The sequence below is a fragment of the Astyanax mexicanus genome, chromosome 8 (genome assembly GCF_023375975.1).
Source record: "Astyanax mexicanus isolate ESR-SI-001 chromosome 8, AstMex3_surface, whole genome shotgun sequence".
NCBI classification, from domain to species: domain Eukaryota; kingdom Metazoa; phylum Chordata; class Actinopteri; order Characiformes; family Acestrorhamphidae; genus Astyanax; species Astyanax mexicanus.
Genome location: NC_064415.1, coordinates 44,132,912 through 44,144,680, shown reverse-complemented (window position 1 = coordinate 44,144,680; position 11,769 = coordinate 44,132,912). Strand labels below are relative to the sequence as shown.

At 34.9% G+C, this 11,769-nt stretch overlaps 1 protein-coding gene across 2 annotated transcripts; it reads left to right on the top strand.

Annotated features, from left to right (window-relative positions):
• The first annotated feature begins 1,257 nt into the window (after positions 1–1,257).
• On the top strand, positions 1,258–11,427 carry ing5b (inhibitor of growth family, member 5b). 2 transcript variants are annotated; one of them, XM_049483031.1, is made up of 8 exons: positions 1,258–1,363; positions 6,440–6,511; positions 7,331–7,497; positions 7,907–8,018; positions 8,531–8,624; positions 8,744–8,867; positions 11,056–11,117; positions 11,211–11,427. In XM_049483031.1, the coding sequence occupies exons 1-8, from the start codon at positions 1,291–1,293 to the stop codon at positions 11,248–11,250; spliced, it is 744 nt and encodes a 247-aa protein (XP_049338988.1). In that variant the 5' UTR covers positions 1,258–1,290; the 3' UTR covers positions 11,251–11,427. The 2 variants fall into 2 exon arrangements, with proteins under 2 accessions (XP_049338988.1, XP_007234440.1); XM_007234378.4 differs by lacking the exon at positions 1,258–1,363 and adding an exon at positions 1,372–1,497.
• Positions 11,428–11,769: the final 342 nt, after the last annotated feature.

Genomic DNA, 11,769 nt, shown 5'->3' with positions numbered 1-11,769 from the left:
TATAGAATACAAGGTTTCACACAATGATTATGTAAATACAGATACTAAGATAAGTAATCATAATTGAAAGATATTTGTCAATACACTTAAGGTAAAATAAACAGTTACTCTTCACTGGTCAGTTGGATCCGGTGGAAAACGCACAATTTAGAGGCAGTGAGCAGAGTTCCGAAACTGCTTTAAACTACAAACATAAAGTACTGTATTGAATTCTGGCTATCCTCAACATCCAGCTTCTAGCAAATTAGTTAGCTAAATGGATTTTGTTTATTATAGCTCACAGTAAGTCCTGCAATCCCCACACTGACCCTCCTCTGTGCTCCGCAAAACCAGCAAGCTGATTGGCTGTTTCTTCTGAAAGGCGGGACTTTCTCCTTAAACTGGCATCATAATTGGCGGTAAGAGATTTTATAATCTCTCATTAATACGTTTTTTTTTTAATACGGGAAATTTATGGGAAAATACAAATACGGGAGGATAGAGGGGTAAAATACGGTAGTTTCCGGGCCATACGGCGTTATAGTGACAGTCATAGTAATTAGTTAGATTACTGAAAAAGTAACGACGTTAATAACGCCGTTTATTTCAATGACGTTAATCCCCTAACTGGTCACACCAACGTTGTTTTATAGAGATATTGTAGAAAAAACATGATCACTTTCCTATACATTTTGTATTTATAATAAAGTCAAAGAAGTATATACAAAAAGAAATTGCACAATATGTAATAATGATCTCACTAAATTTACACATATAGATTAGAATTGTTAATTTTGCAATCTTTTTGGAAAAATCTAGTTAAACATTTTTTATCAATAAAACAAATTACAGGGTAGGTATAAAATGTAAAGATATTATTTTTTTTACTGTTTTAACTGTAAGGTCTAGAGTCTAGACTGTCAACGTCACTTTGGGAAATATTATCTACACAAATTAAAATCTGGTAAAGGTCATCCCTTTTTAAATGTACGTCTTGTTGAATTTTATTTATTTATGGAGTGTCTTAGCATTTATGGAGTGTCTTAGCAGCAAAAAAGCTGTGTCCACAATAAAGTAAATGAAGGAGTTAAGTTTGTCTGAAGAATGGAATGTGTTGTCAGAGTCAATGTTTTCATTAGTTTAAGATATTATTGTTGTTTGGTTTAATTTATCTGTGAATTTGATTATATCATGTTATTTTTGGAAATGAAAAATACTAAAATATACATGTGCTGATCAGTTTAAGTTAGCTAACGGTAAGGTTAATCTCTCCAGGACGGCAGGGGGAGTCAGTGAGCGCTGCTGTGAGCGATGTTCCCGGATGTACACGCGCATGATCAGATATGTAGACAGTGCGGATTGAGTCAGACCAGAGCTTGTGAAGGTAGGAGTCGGTCAATGTGATATGTGTATCAGGTAAACATCACTGAGCTCGCCTGTATGAACTCAGAGCGGGTAAAGTTAACGCGGGCAGAGCAGAAATGGCCACAGCCATGTATTTGGAGCATTATCTAGACAGTAAGTGTCTATAAATACTCTACAGGGTGGGGATGAACTGCTGAACTACTGAACAGAGTGTTTATTACAGCGGGCTGTTTAGTTTAGGGGCGTGTTTAGTTAGTTGGGCGCTTGTATGAAACTAAATACAGAATCAGGCGTGTTTCGCTTGATTACACACATTTCAGCAGTGTTCATATAACTTACAGTAGTTTAGTAATGTAGCGTTACAGTAGTTTAATAATGTAACCTACAGTAGTTTAACGTACAGTAGTTTAGTAGGTTAGAAATGTAACCTATGATAGATTAGTAATGTACAGTAGGTTAGTAATATACAGTAGTTTATTACTGTAACCTACAGTAGGTAAGTAATGTAAACTACAGTAGTTTAGTAATATACAGTAGTTTATTACTGTAACCTACAGTAGGTAAGTAATGTAAACTACAGTAGTTTAGTAATGTACAGTAGTTTAGTAATGTAACCTAAAGTAGTTTAGTAGGTTAGAAATGTAACCTACGATAGATTAGTAACCTACAGTAGTTTAGTAATGGACAACAGGTTAGTAATGCACTGTAGTTTAGTAATGGACTGCAGGTTAGTAATGTACAGTAGTTTAGTAATGTAACCTAAAGTAGTTTAGTAGGTTAGAAATGTAACCTACGATAGATTAGTAACCTACAGTAGTTTAGTAATGGACTGCAGGTTAGTAATGTACAGTAGTTTAGTAATGTAACCTAAAGTAGTTTAGTAGGTTAGAAATGTAACCTACGGTAGTTTAGCAATGGATAGTAGTTTAGTAATGCACTGTAGTTTAGTAATGTAACTGACAGTAGTTTAGTAATAGACAGTAGTTTAGTAATAGACAAACAGTAAGTTAGTAAAAGACCGAGTTTAGTATTGCACCCTACAGTAGGTTAGTAATTGACCGTAGTTTAGTAATGTAACCTACAGTAGTTTAGTAGGTTAGTAATGTAACCTACAGTAGTTTAGTAATGGACAGTGGGTTAGTAATTGATAGTAGTTTAGTAATGTACAGTAGTTTAGTAAAAGACAGTAGTTTAGTTATGTACAGTAGCTTAGTAATGTAACCTACAGTAGTTTAGTAAAGGACCGTAGTTTAGTAAAGGACAGTAGTTTAGTAATGTAACCTACAGTAGTTTAGTAAAGGACAGTAGCTTAGTAATGTAACCTACAGTAGTTTAGTAAAGGACAGTAGTTTAGTAATGTAACCTACAGTAGTTTAGTAAAGGACAGTAGTTTAGTAAAGGACAGTAGTTTAGTAATGTAACCTACAGTAGTTTAGTAAAGGACCGTAGTTTAGTAAAGGACAGTAGTATTGAACAGTGAGTTAGTAATGTACAGTAATAAAGGTTATCTGAGTTAATGTTATTTTGTTACTCTATTTAAGTTACTAGCTAGTTTTTAGTATACTATCAATATTTCATGGAAATAATTAGCATTAATAATATTTCGCTTGATTACACACATTTCAGCAGTGTTCATATAACTTACAGTAGTTTAGTAATGTAGCGTTACAGTAGTTTAATAATGTAACCTACAGTAGTTTAACATACAGTAGTTTAGTAGGTTAGAAATGTAACCTATGATAGATTAGTAATGTACAGTAGGTTAGTAATATACAGTAGTTTATTACTGTAACCTACAGTAGGTAAGTAATGTAAACTACAGTAGTTTAGTAATGGACTGCAGGTTAGTAATGTACAGTAGTTTAGTAATGTAACCTAAAGTAGTTTAGTAGGTTAGAAATGTAACCTACGGTAGTTTAGCAATGGATAGTAGTTTAGTAATGCACTGTAGTTTAGTAATGTAACTGACAATAGTTTAGTAATAGACAGTAGTTTAGTAATAGACAAACAGTAAGTTAGTAAAAGACCGAGTTTAGTATTGCACCCTACAGTAGGTTAGTAATTGACAGTAGTTTAGTAATGTAACCTACAGTAGTTTAGTAGGTTAGTAATGTAACCTACAGTAGTTTAGTAATGGACAGTGGGTTAGTAATTGATAGTAGTTTAGTAATGTACAGTAGTTTAGTAAAAGACAGTAGTTTAGTTATGTACAGTAGCTTAGTAATGTAACCTACAGTAGTTTAGTAAAGGACAGTAGTTTAGTAAAGGACAGTAGTTTAGTAATGTAACCTACAGTAGTTTAGTAAAGGACAGTAGTTTAGTAATGTAACCTACAGTAGTTTAGTAAAGGACAGTAGTTTAGTAAAGGACAGTAGTTTAGTAAAGGACCGTAGTTTAGTAAAGGACAGTAGTTTAGTAATGTAACCTACAGTAGTTTAGTAAAGGACAGTAGTTTAGTAAAGGACAGTAGTTTAGTAAAGGACCGTAGTTTAGTAAAGGACAGTAGTTTAGTAATGTAACCTACAGTAGTTTAGTAAAGGACCGTAGTTTAGTAAAGGACAGTAGTTTAGTAATGTAACCTACAGTAGTTTAGTAAAGGACCGTAGTTTAGTAAAGGACAGTAGTTTAGTAATGTAACCTACAGTAGTTTAGTAAAGGACAGTAGTTTAGTAAAGGACAGTAGTTTAGTAATGTAACCTACAGTAGTTTAGTAATGGATAGTAGGTTAGTAAAGGACAGTAGTATTGAACAGTGAGTTAGTAATGTACAGTAATAAAGGTTATCTGAGTTAATGTTATTTTGTTACTCTATTTAAGTTACTAGCTAGTTTTTAGTATACTATCAATATATCTTGGAAATAATTAGCATTAATAATATAAATGTCTTTTTAGGACTATTTAATGTAGGGATGGTAATCTCTAAGCACCTTATGATTCGATTACGATTCAGGTCTGCGATGTGATAAAACGATTATCGATACATCTCGATGCATCTTTTTCTTATATACGGGATTTATGTTTCCTTATTGCATGACTACTTGGTACTTTTAAAGTAAACTATCTGTAATGATCCATAATGAATTCCTCTGTTTATCAGGGTGTTTGACACTATTTCTATTTACTCGGAAAATGCGTTAGTTATTTAATTAAATTATTAATACAAAAATGTAGGATTAATGATGTTAGGGTAATATTAAAACCAGACACAGAAAGGCAGAAACCAGAAGGGGATTATAATGTTATGACTGGCCAGTTTAAATGTATATACTGAGCTGCTTTTACAGTTTTTCACAATTGTTTACACACATATACTGGTACTTGAGACACAATGACCACAACATGTAATTTAGGCACCAACCCCCTGAACCAATTCTGCTCAACTACAAGCACAATTCCTGCTTTACACTCAAATTGCAGTTCTAAAACACACTTTGTGTTTGATCTGGGTAAGAATAAATTCTTATGCTTTTTGTTTATCTTAGGGTAGTTTTAATGCTTTTTAAATGAGAATATTGTAATGCGCTGAGATTCTGAGTGTAACTGAGAACTTTAACAGAGGAAATAAACAAAATAGTTAGTTATGTCCAGTCCAGAGTTGCATAAATGGCCAATTAATGTATAAAAATTATGACTCATGCTCTCTTTCACAATTCAAGCCTAATGAATCCCCACATTGTCATCTTGGAATATGCCCGTGCCATCAGGGAAGAAAAAAAAATGATGGAATAACCTGGTCATTTAATAAAATCAGGTAGTCAGCTGACCCAAGATGATAGCACTGTCCCTACAAAGTACATAATTTCAGCCACTTCTCTTCTTACCCTGATGCTCCATCACTCTGGAAAAAGAGTATATTCTTCAATCAATATGCTCCCTAGCAAATTGAAGCTGATTTTCCAGTTAGCCTCACTGATAAGTGATAAGTAGTTAAGGCTACACAGCTGTTTAGTCCCAGTCCCTTGAGTTCACTTGTCATTGTTCCTGTGGAAATGCTCTATGCTGCTATTGCACTATTAAACATGTCCCTGTGTTTCTAGTATTGTTTGTATATGATCACATTACTTGCAATAGTGCATTTAAAGGCAAAGGATTTTGTATGTTTAGTGGAGTGGAGATCCACTCCACTTTTTCCCTTTTTTTCCAGCTTTTTCCCTCAGGCGACCAGGCTGTGGAACAGCCAGTAGAACAGTGTTCCTCCCAACCCACCCCACTGACAATCAAACAAACTCTGCACCCTGCACTTTACTTTACACTGCATCTATCAGACTTTCCCATATTATACAGCATTCTTCCCCTTATACTTTTCACTCAACTCATTCCTTACCTGCACTTACTCATAGTTATTCTGTCACCTACTGTACTATTTACTTCCACACACACACACACACACACACACACTCTAGATATCTGGTAATCTACATAGCATCATATATTTCTTATTCAGTCTTACTTAACATATTTCTGTGCAATATTTGTCTATAGTTTAAGTTATTACATGTTGTTATTGAGTGTATTGTGTATAGTGTTATACTGTAAAGGTATCAGTATGTCTTATTTTATATTATACTTTATTTTATTATTCTTCTTGTAAATATTATTCTCTTCACATTGGTGGGAATCTGCACCCAAGTTTTTCACTCGCATGTACACCTGTACTCTGTGACGTGACAATAAAAATCTTAAATCTTGAATCTAAAGGGAAGACTTTTAATATTTTACTATGCGTCTCTCTACTTTAACTCAAGTACATGGTTTGGGTACTTTGTGCACCACTGGTTGACTGAAAGTTACAACTGTGATATAAAATGGAAAAAAAAAATTGTCCGGATGTGCCAGAGTGTAACTACTTGCAGCACAATTTATGGTGGAACAAAAAATATAATTAAGACACTGTAACATCAAGCTTCTTTATGTGTATTCTGCATTTTTTCATCCTATAAGAGCATATAAATTAGATGTTTAGATATATTAAACAAGCAAAACTAAATATTTATAGGTTTTCCATTTGCAAATATTGTTTTAATATATGGAGGACTATAAGTTTACATACTGTTATTGCAGCGTATTTTACTGTTTTTTATATTCTAATCCTTTAGGTATCGAGGGTCTTCCCTTTGAGCTGCAGAGAAACTTCTCACTGATGACCGATCTGGACAACAGGACTGAATGTATGCCTAGAATTTCTGTTTGTATTAAAGAAGATTACCTCCTTATACTAAAATTCCCTGCATAACACTTTAAATCTGAGTTCACATTCAACGTTCATGATAAGATTGATAAGGATTACTTTACAGTGATGTTGAATAGAACCAGTTGTTGGTGGCCTTGACTACAACACACATTTACCCATTTTATTCACTATCCAAACCCACCAGTGATCTTGCGCATGTCTTCTGAGGTGTAAATGGCTTGTTGATGAAGGTAAAATAATAACAAATGGTGGGGAACTTTTTTAAGGAACTTCTTTTTGGCCCACAAAACTCTGTTTATTCTTCCACCATTTTAATAATCTGTGATGTTAAAAATAGTTTCTAGGTGCTAAATCTTCTCAAAACTAACAGTTAACCACAACTTTGAAGGGGTGGTACAATATACCTAGCTTATTGCATCATATCGAATCGATATGTAGCATCAAATATTGATAGATTTTTTTTTTTTAAATAGGCACTCTCTTACTCATTCCCTAATTTGATTGCTAAAGTTACTGCTTTATTACTTAACAAAGTGGCACTAATCAAATTAACAGGGTAATCCTCTTCAGTAACACATATGCTGTGAAGTACTGTATAGAATTGTCTTTCGATACATCACAGAATCACAGTATCTTGGGCAACATATCGTGACATAATGTGACAATATCATGTTGTATATATTAATAATAATTCTATTAATAATCAGAAAGTTAATGTATGTATACCTGTATCAAAGTGCAGAAGTGCTGCATGAAGAGTGTGTTTTAATATCTGTCTTTTCTTTGTTCTCTCTAGTGAAGAAGGTGGAGATTGATAACCTAGCTGCTGAATACACTGCAAAAGTGAAGAACCTGTCCTCTGAGGAGCGAATGGAACACCTGAAGAGAATTGAGAACGCCTACGATCAGTGCAGAGAGTTTAGCGATGATAAAGTGCTGCTCGCAATGCAGATTTATGAGATGGTAAGAAAGAGAATGTACTGTTTAGTCTGTGTGTGTGCTTTTGTTTGGATTGAATACTTTCTAAAAAATAATTGCAATATTATTATATAATATTATATAAGATGACTGATATAATAAAATCTAACACAAAACCATATTAATAATACAGTCACACTCTTGCAGAATGCAATTAACGGATAATTAGACATAAGAAATGGAAATCCTGAAGCAATAAAAACACTAAATGAAACAATTAAAACTAAATCAATTAAACACTCAACATGCCAGCTCATTTGTGTTAATAGGTAAGTAAACATCATTAACAATATTAGGGTCATATTCATTTATTGTACGATAAACTGATAATGTAATTATTGTGACAGGCCTAGTGTTTGTTTTTGTTGGGTGACTGTAATTCATGTACACACAGGTAGACAAACACATCCGCCGGCTAGATGCCGATCTTGCACGTTTTGAGAGTGAGCTGAAGGATAAACTGGACTCCAGTGGTCTGGAGAGCTCAGATGAAAAGAAAAGCAGAAGTAAGAGAACTCACTCATTTAAGAAAATTAACATTCAGCAGGAGAACAATTTGAGTATTGTAATTTTTTAAGAGATACTGATGTGTGGTGATGTCATAGTATGTACCAAATACTAAAATCCAAAATACGTTGTGTCTCATACGAATAAAAATCACAGGCTGAAATGGTCACATGGCTACATTATGGGATATTGGAAATCCTTCAGAAAAATATGTAACTATACTATAACTGTTACTGACATGCAAAATAGAATAAGAGACTAAACTAATCAGTGACTTTAATGTTGAATGTTTGTGCTGAAATCATGAAAAGAAGCATGTCTTAATGAACTAGTAATCAAATTTTAATTTAACAAACAATAAATGTAAAATAATTCTCTAATTCATACTGACCCTGAAAGATTGTCCCTGTTTGTGACCTTAATCTATAGTGGTTAAATAACTCTGACAGTAGGGGGTGCTGCAGCCCAGTACTGTAAATACTTTGTGTGTAATGTGTGTTTTGTTTTTCAGAGGATAAAAATGTCAGGGAGAAGAAGAGATGCAGTGGGCGAGGTCAGAAAACATCTAATAACAACTCTCCTAAACACACGGCACAGAAGACCAGGTACAGTCTGTGTGAAAGAGAGAGAGAGAGGGAGGGAGTGAGTGTCTGTTTGTCTGTCTGTCGCTGGTAGTATTGTCAATAATGTAGAGTGTGTTTGTCCTTCTGTTGCTTTCTCCTAGCCCTGCCCTGCTAGCTGTGCAGCCTTCAGATGTTCTGGACATGCCAGTGGATCCAAACGAGCCGACATACTGCCTGTGCAGCCAGGTGTCATATGGAGAGATGATTGGCTGTGATAACGCTGATGTAAGTGAACACCTTACTTTAACATTAAGCTTGGTTTACCTTCAGTCATTAGATTTTTTCACAGGACTGTAATTAATTACATTTAGATTTAACTAATATTTGATGGGTCTGAGTCTGACCTGTGTTAGTTTATATTGAAAAAAACAAACAGAAAATAATTAAAAGAATTCAGAAACATTTTAAGTAATCTTGTTTGCAATATAGTATTATACAACAGTTAGTTCCGACCTCACAACCTGATTGGACAAGAAGTATTCTAACCATGCTGATATTTGTGATAACAGCACGGCCTTCTCACACTAAATCTGTATCACTCCACGGACCCGTTGCTGCGTTAGGGCATATACACACAGGACCGTTTTGAATCGCCTCCACCAGCAGCAGCAGCAGCATTAGCTTAGCACAAGCTAGCACCCACCCAAGGCACACTTGCCCGCAGCCTGCAGCGCTGGCTCATCTTTTGTGGAAAAAAGAGAAAGAAAATTCATCAGTCACCTTCTCCGCAGTCTTAGCACTGCTTGGCAGCCAGAACGGTAACCAGCCAAGCTAGGCTAGGCTAAACTAATGCTAAGCTAAAGCAAGCTACACTAACCTAACCATAGTCCAGCTGGCTAGCTAACCAACACCATCAAGCAAACAGACATAAATTCTCTTAAATGCGCAGATTTCACATGAAGAAGACTCTGGAGAGCAGGAGAGGAGAGTTTTAGCATTATTTCACGATCCAAATGTTTGCTAACCCCCGTACTCCCCAATTTTGATTTGTAAACCATTGATGTGTAAACCATCAGCTGTTTTGTATTTACAGTTCTGTTACAGTTTACTTGTTGTGGAACTACTTTTTGGCGGAAGGTACAATCCGTATTAAAGCATATTCATTATACATTCATTCATTATACATTTTATTATCATTTTATTATCTTTATTCATTATGTGAAAAAAACTGTTGTATAAAAGCATTAGAACCCTCGAGGTTGTGTGTTATTGCAAATAACATCACAGCCATGATGTTATTTGAGATAACACACTCCCTCTCGTGTTCTATTGCTTAAGTATAGTGCTTTAAGAATGTAGCTGTTTCAGGAAGAACTGATTAAGAATATCCATAATCTGGCTAAGATTATTCATTATTTAGAGTAAAGTGGTGTCAGCACAAGAATCTACTGGTTTCAGAACTATAATTAAAGTGGGTTTAAGGTAGAGGTCTGCTCCTGCCTGCTACCGCTTGTTTTAGTCCCGTTACTGCCTGCTCCCGCCCGCCCACCACATACGCATTTCTGTCGCTCCCTCCTGCAGTCCTAATATGAATTGAATTAATTAAATGTAGAGCTTAAAATGTTTTATTATTTATTAAAACAACAATATAGTGCTGGATAGTGCTGTCCCATTCTTTCCTACAGTCCAAACACATGCTGTGCAGTGAAATTTATCGGTAATATCTATTTTTGTTTTCTAGCATTGGCTATTAACTTGAAACTGCTTTATTTTTTCCTTGCAGCTTTCCTTAAGTGCCAGTCGTGCATCTGTTATACTCATGAAGTTCATTTCAAGTTCATTTATTCTCAGTGCTGAATGCATTGATCAAGATCTAAACATTCATTAGTTGTTTTCCTTCTGTTCGTTATGCATGGAAGTCATTGCGTGATTATTATAATTTGTTAGACTATTTATTAATTTGCGGGATTTTACTACATATACAGTGGCTTGCAAAAGTATTCATACCCCTTGAACCTTTCCACATTTTGTCATCTTACAACCACAAACTTAAATGTATATATTTTTTTATTTTAAGTGATAAACAAAGTATTGCATAAGTGTAAAGTGGAACATAAATGATGCATGGTTTTAAATTTTTTTACTAGACTGTGTTAACTGGTTAAGTGACTTCTGAAGGCAGTTGATTGCACTGGATTTTATTTAGGGGTTCATACATTTAAGTTTGTGGTTGAAAGGTGACAAAATGTAAAAAAGTTCAAGGGGTATGAATACTTTTCCCCCATCACCTGGAATGATTAAACACCCACTCCTGCCAAAAACAATTATATTTTGTCCTGAGCCACGAAAGAGTCCCGCGGGAGACCTCTGAAGCTGTTTTTAAAACAAACTGTTTGGTGTAGACTGTCTCAGTGTGTTACGAAAAAGAAAAATGGGATTATGAGAAATAATTTTCTTCACTTTTCCTTTTCAGTGTCCGATTGAATGGTTCCACTTTGCCTGTGTGGATCTGACAACTAAACCAAAGGGAGAATGGTGAGAATATTCCGACTCCTCTTTAATGTTTGCAGATGTTTACAGGTGTTTGCTGGTGTTTAACTATGTGAGTGTTCTGTTGCTGTTCCTCAGGTTCTGTCCGCGGTGCGTTCTGGACATGAGGAAGAAGTAAAGCTGCTCCAGTTTGAGCTGACACAGCTATGAGTTCACACTGTAATGTGTGATGTCACCAAAGACGTATTTATACTGAATCAGACTGTACTAAAGAACAGCCTCCAGCACTGCTGCCGCCATATGGAGAAGCTGTTTCTCTAATGCTTATTTTATTAATAAAGTTTTGATTAAATGATTTATCTTCAGTTGTTTGATGTTCTCGTCCCAGTGCTGTATCAAATTCATCATTGTTCTGTTGTGGTAGTACTTGCACTTCATTACATTTAAAAAATAAAATAAACATAAACGCTCTACATTGAAAAAAAATATATATATGATGCCTCATTAATTATTTTACATCCCTGGTCCCTTCAGAAATCCTCACAGAAGCTCCAACTTGCTTTTCAGCAAAAGTATAATGTGTATTAGCTCCCTCTAGCTCTTCAGGTAGGGTTGACTTAGCTCTTCAGGTAGGGTTGACTTCTTACCGTAGAGCTTCTCTTGTCCAGATAGCTTGAATGGTGGACCAGTTCTCACC

Excerpts from the sequence above, each read along its gene's own strand:
- ing5b (XM_049483031.1), top strand. The coding sequence starts at position 1,291 with ATGTTCCCGGATGTACACGCGCATGATCAGATATGTAGACAGTGCGGA. Across the intron at positions 8,019-8,530 it reads AGATGAAAAGAAAAGCAGAA|AGGATAAAAATGTCAGGGAG; the intron begins GTAAGAGAACTC and ends TTTGTTTTTCAG. Across the intron at positions 8,625-8,743 it reads CACACGGCACAGAAGACCAG|CCCTGCCCTGCTAGCTGTGC; the intron begins GTACAGTCTGTG and ends GCTTTCTCCTAG.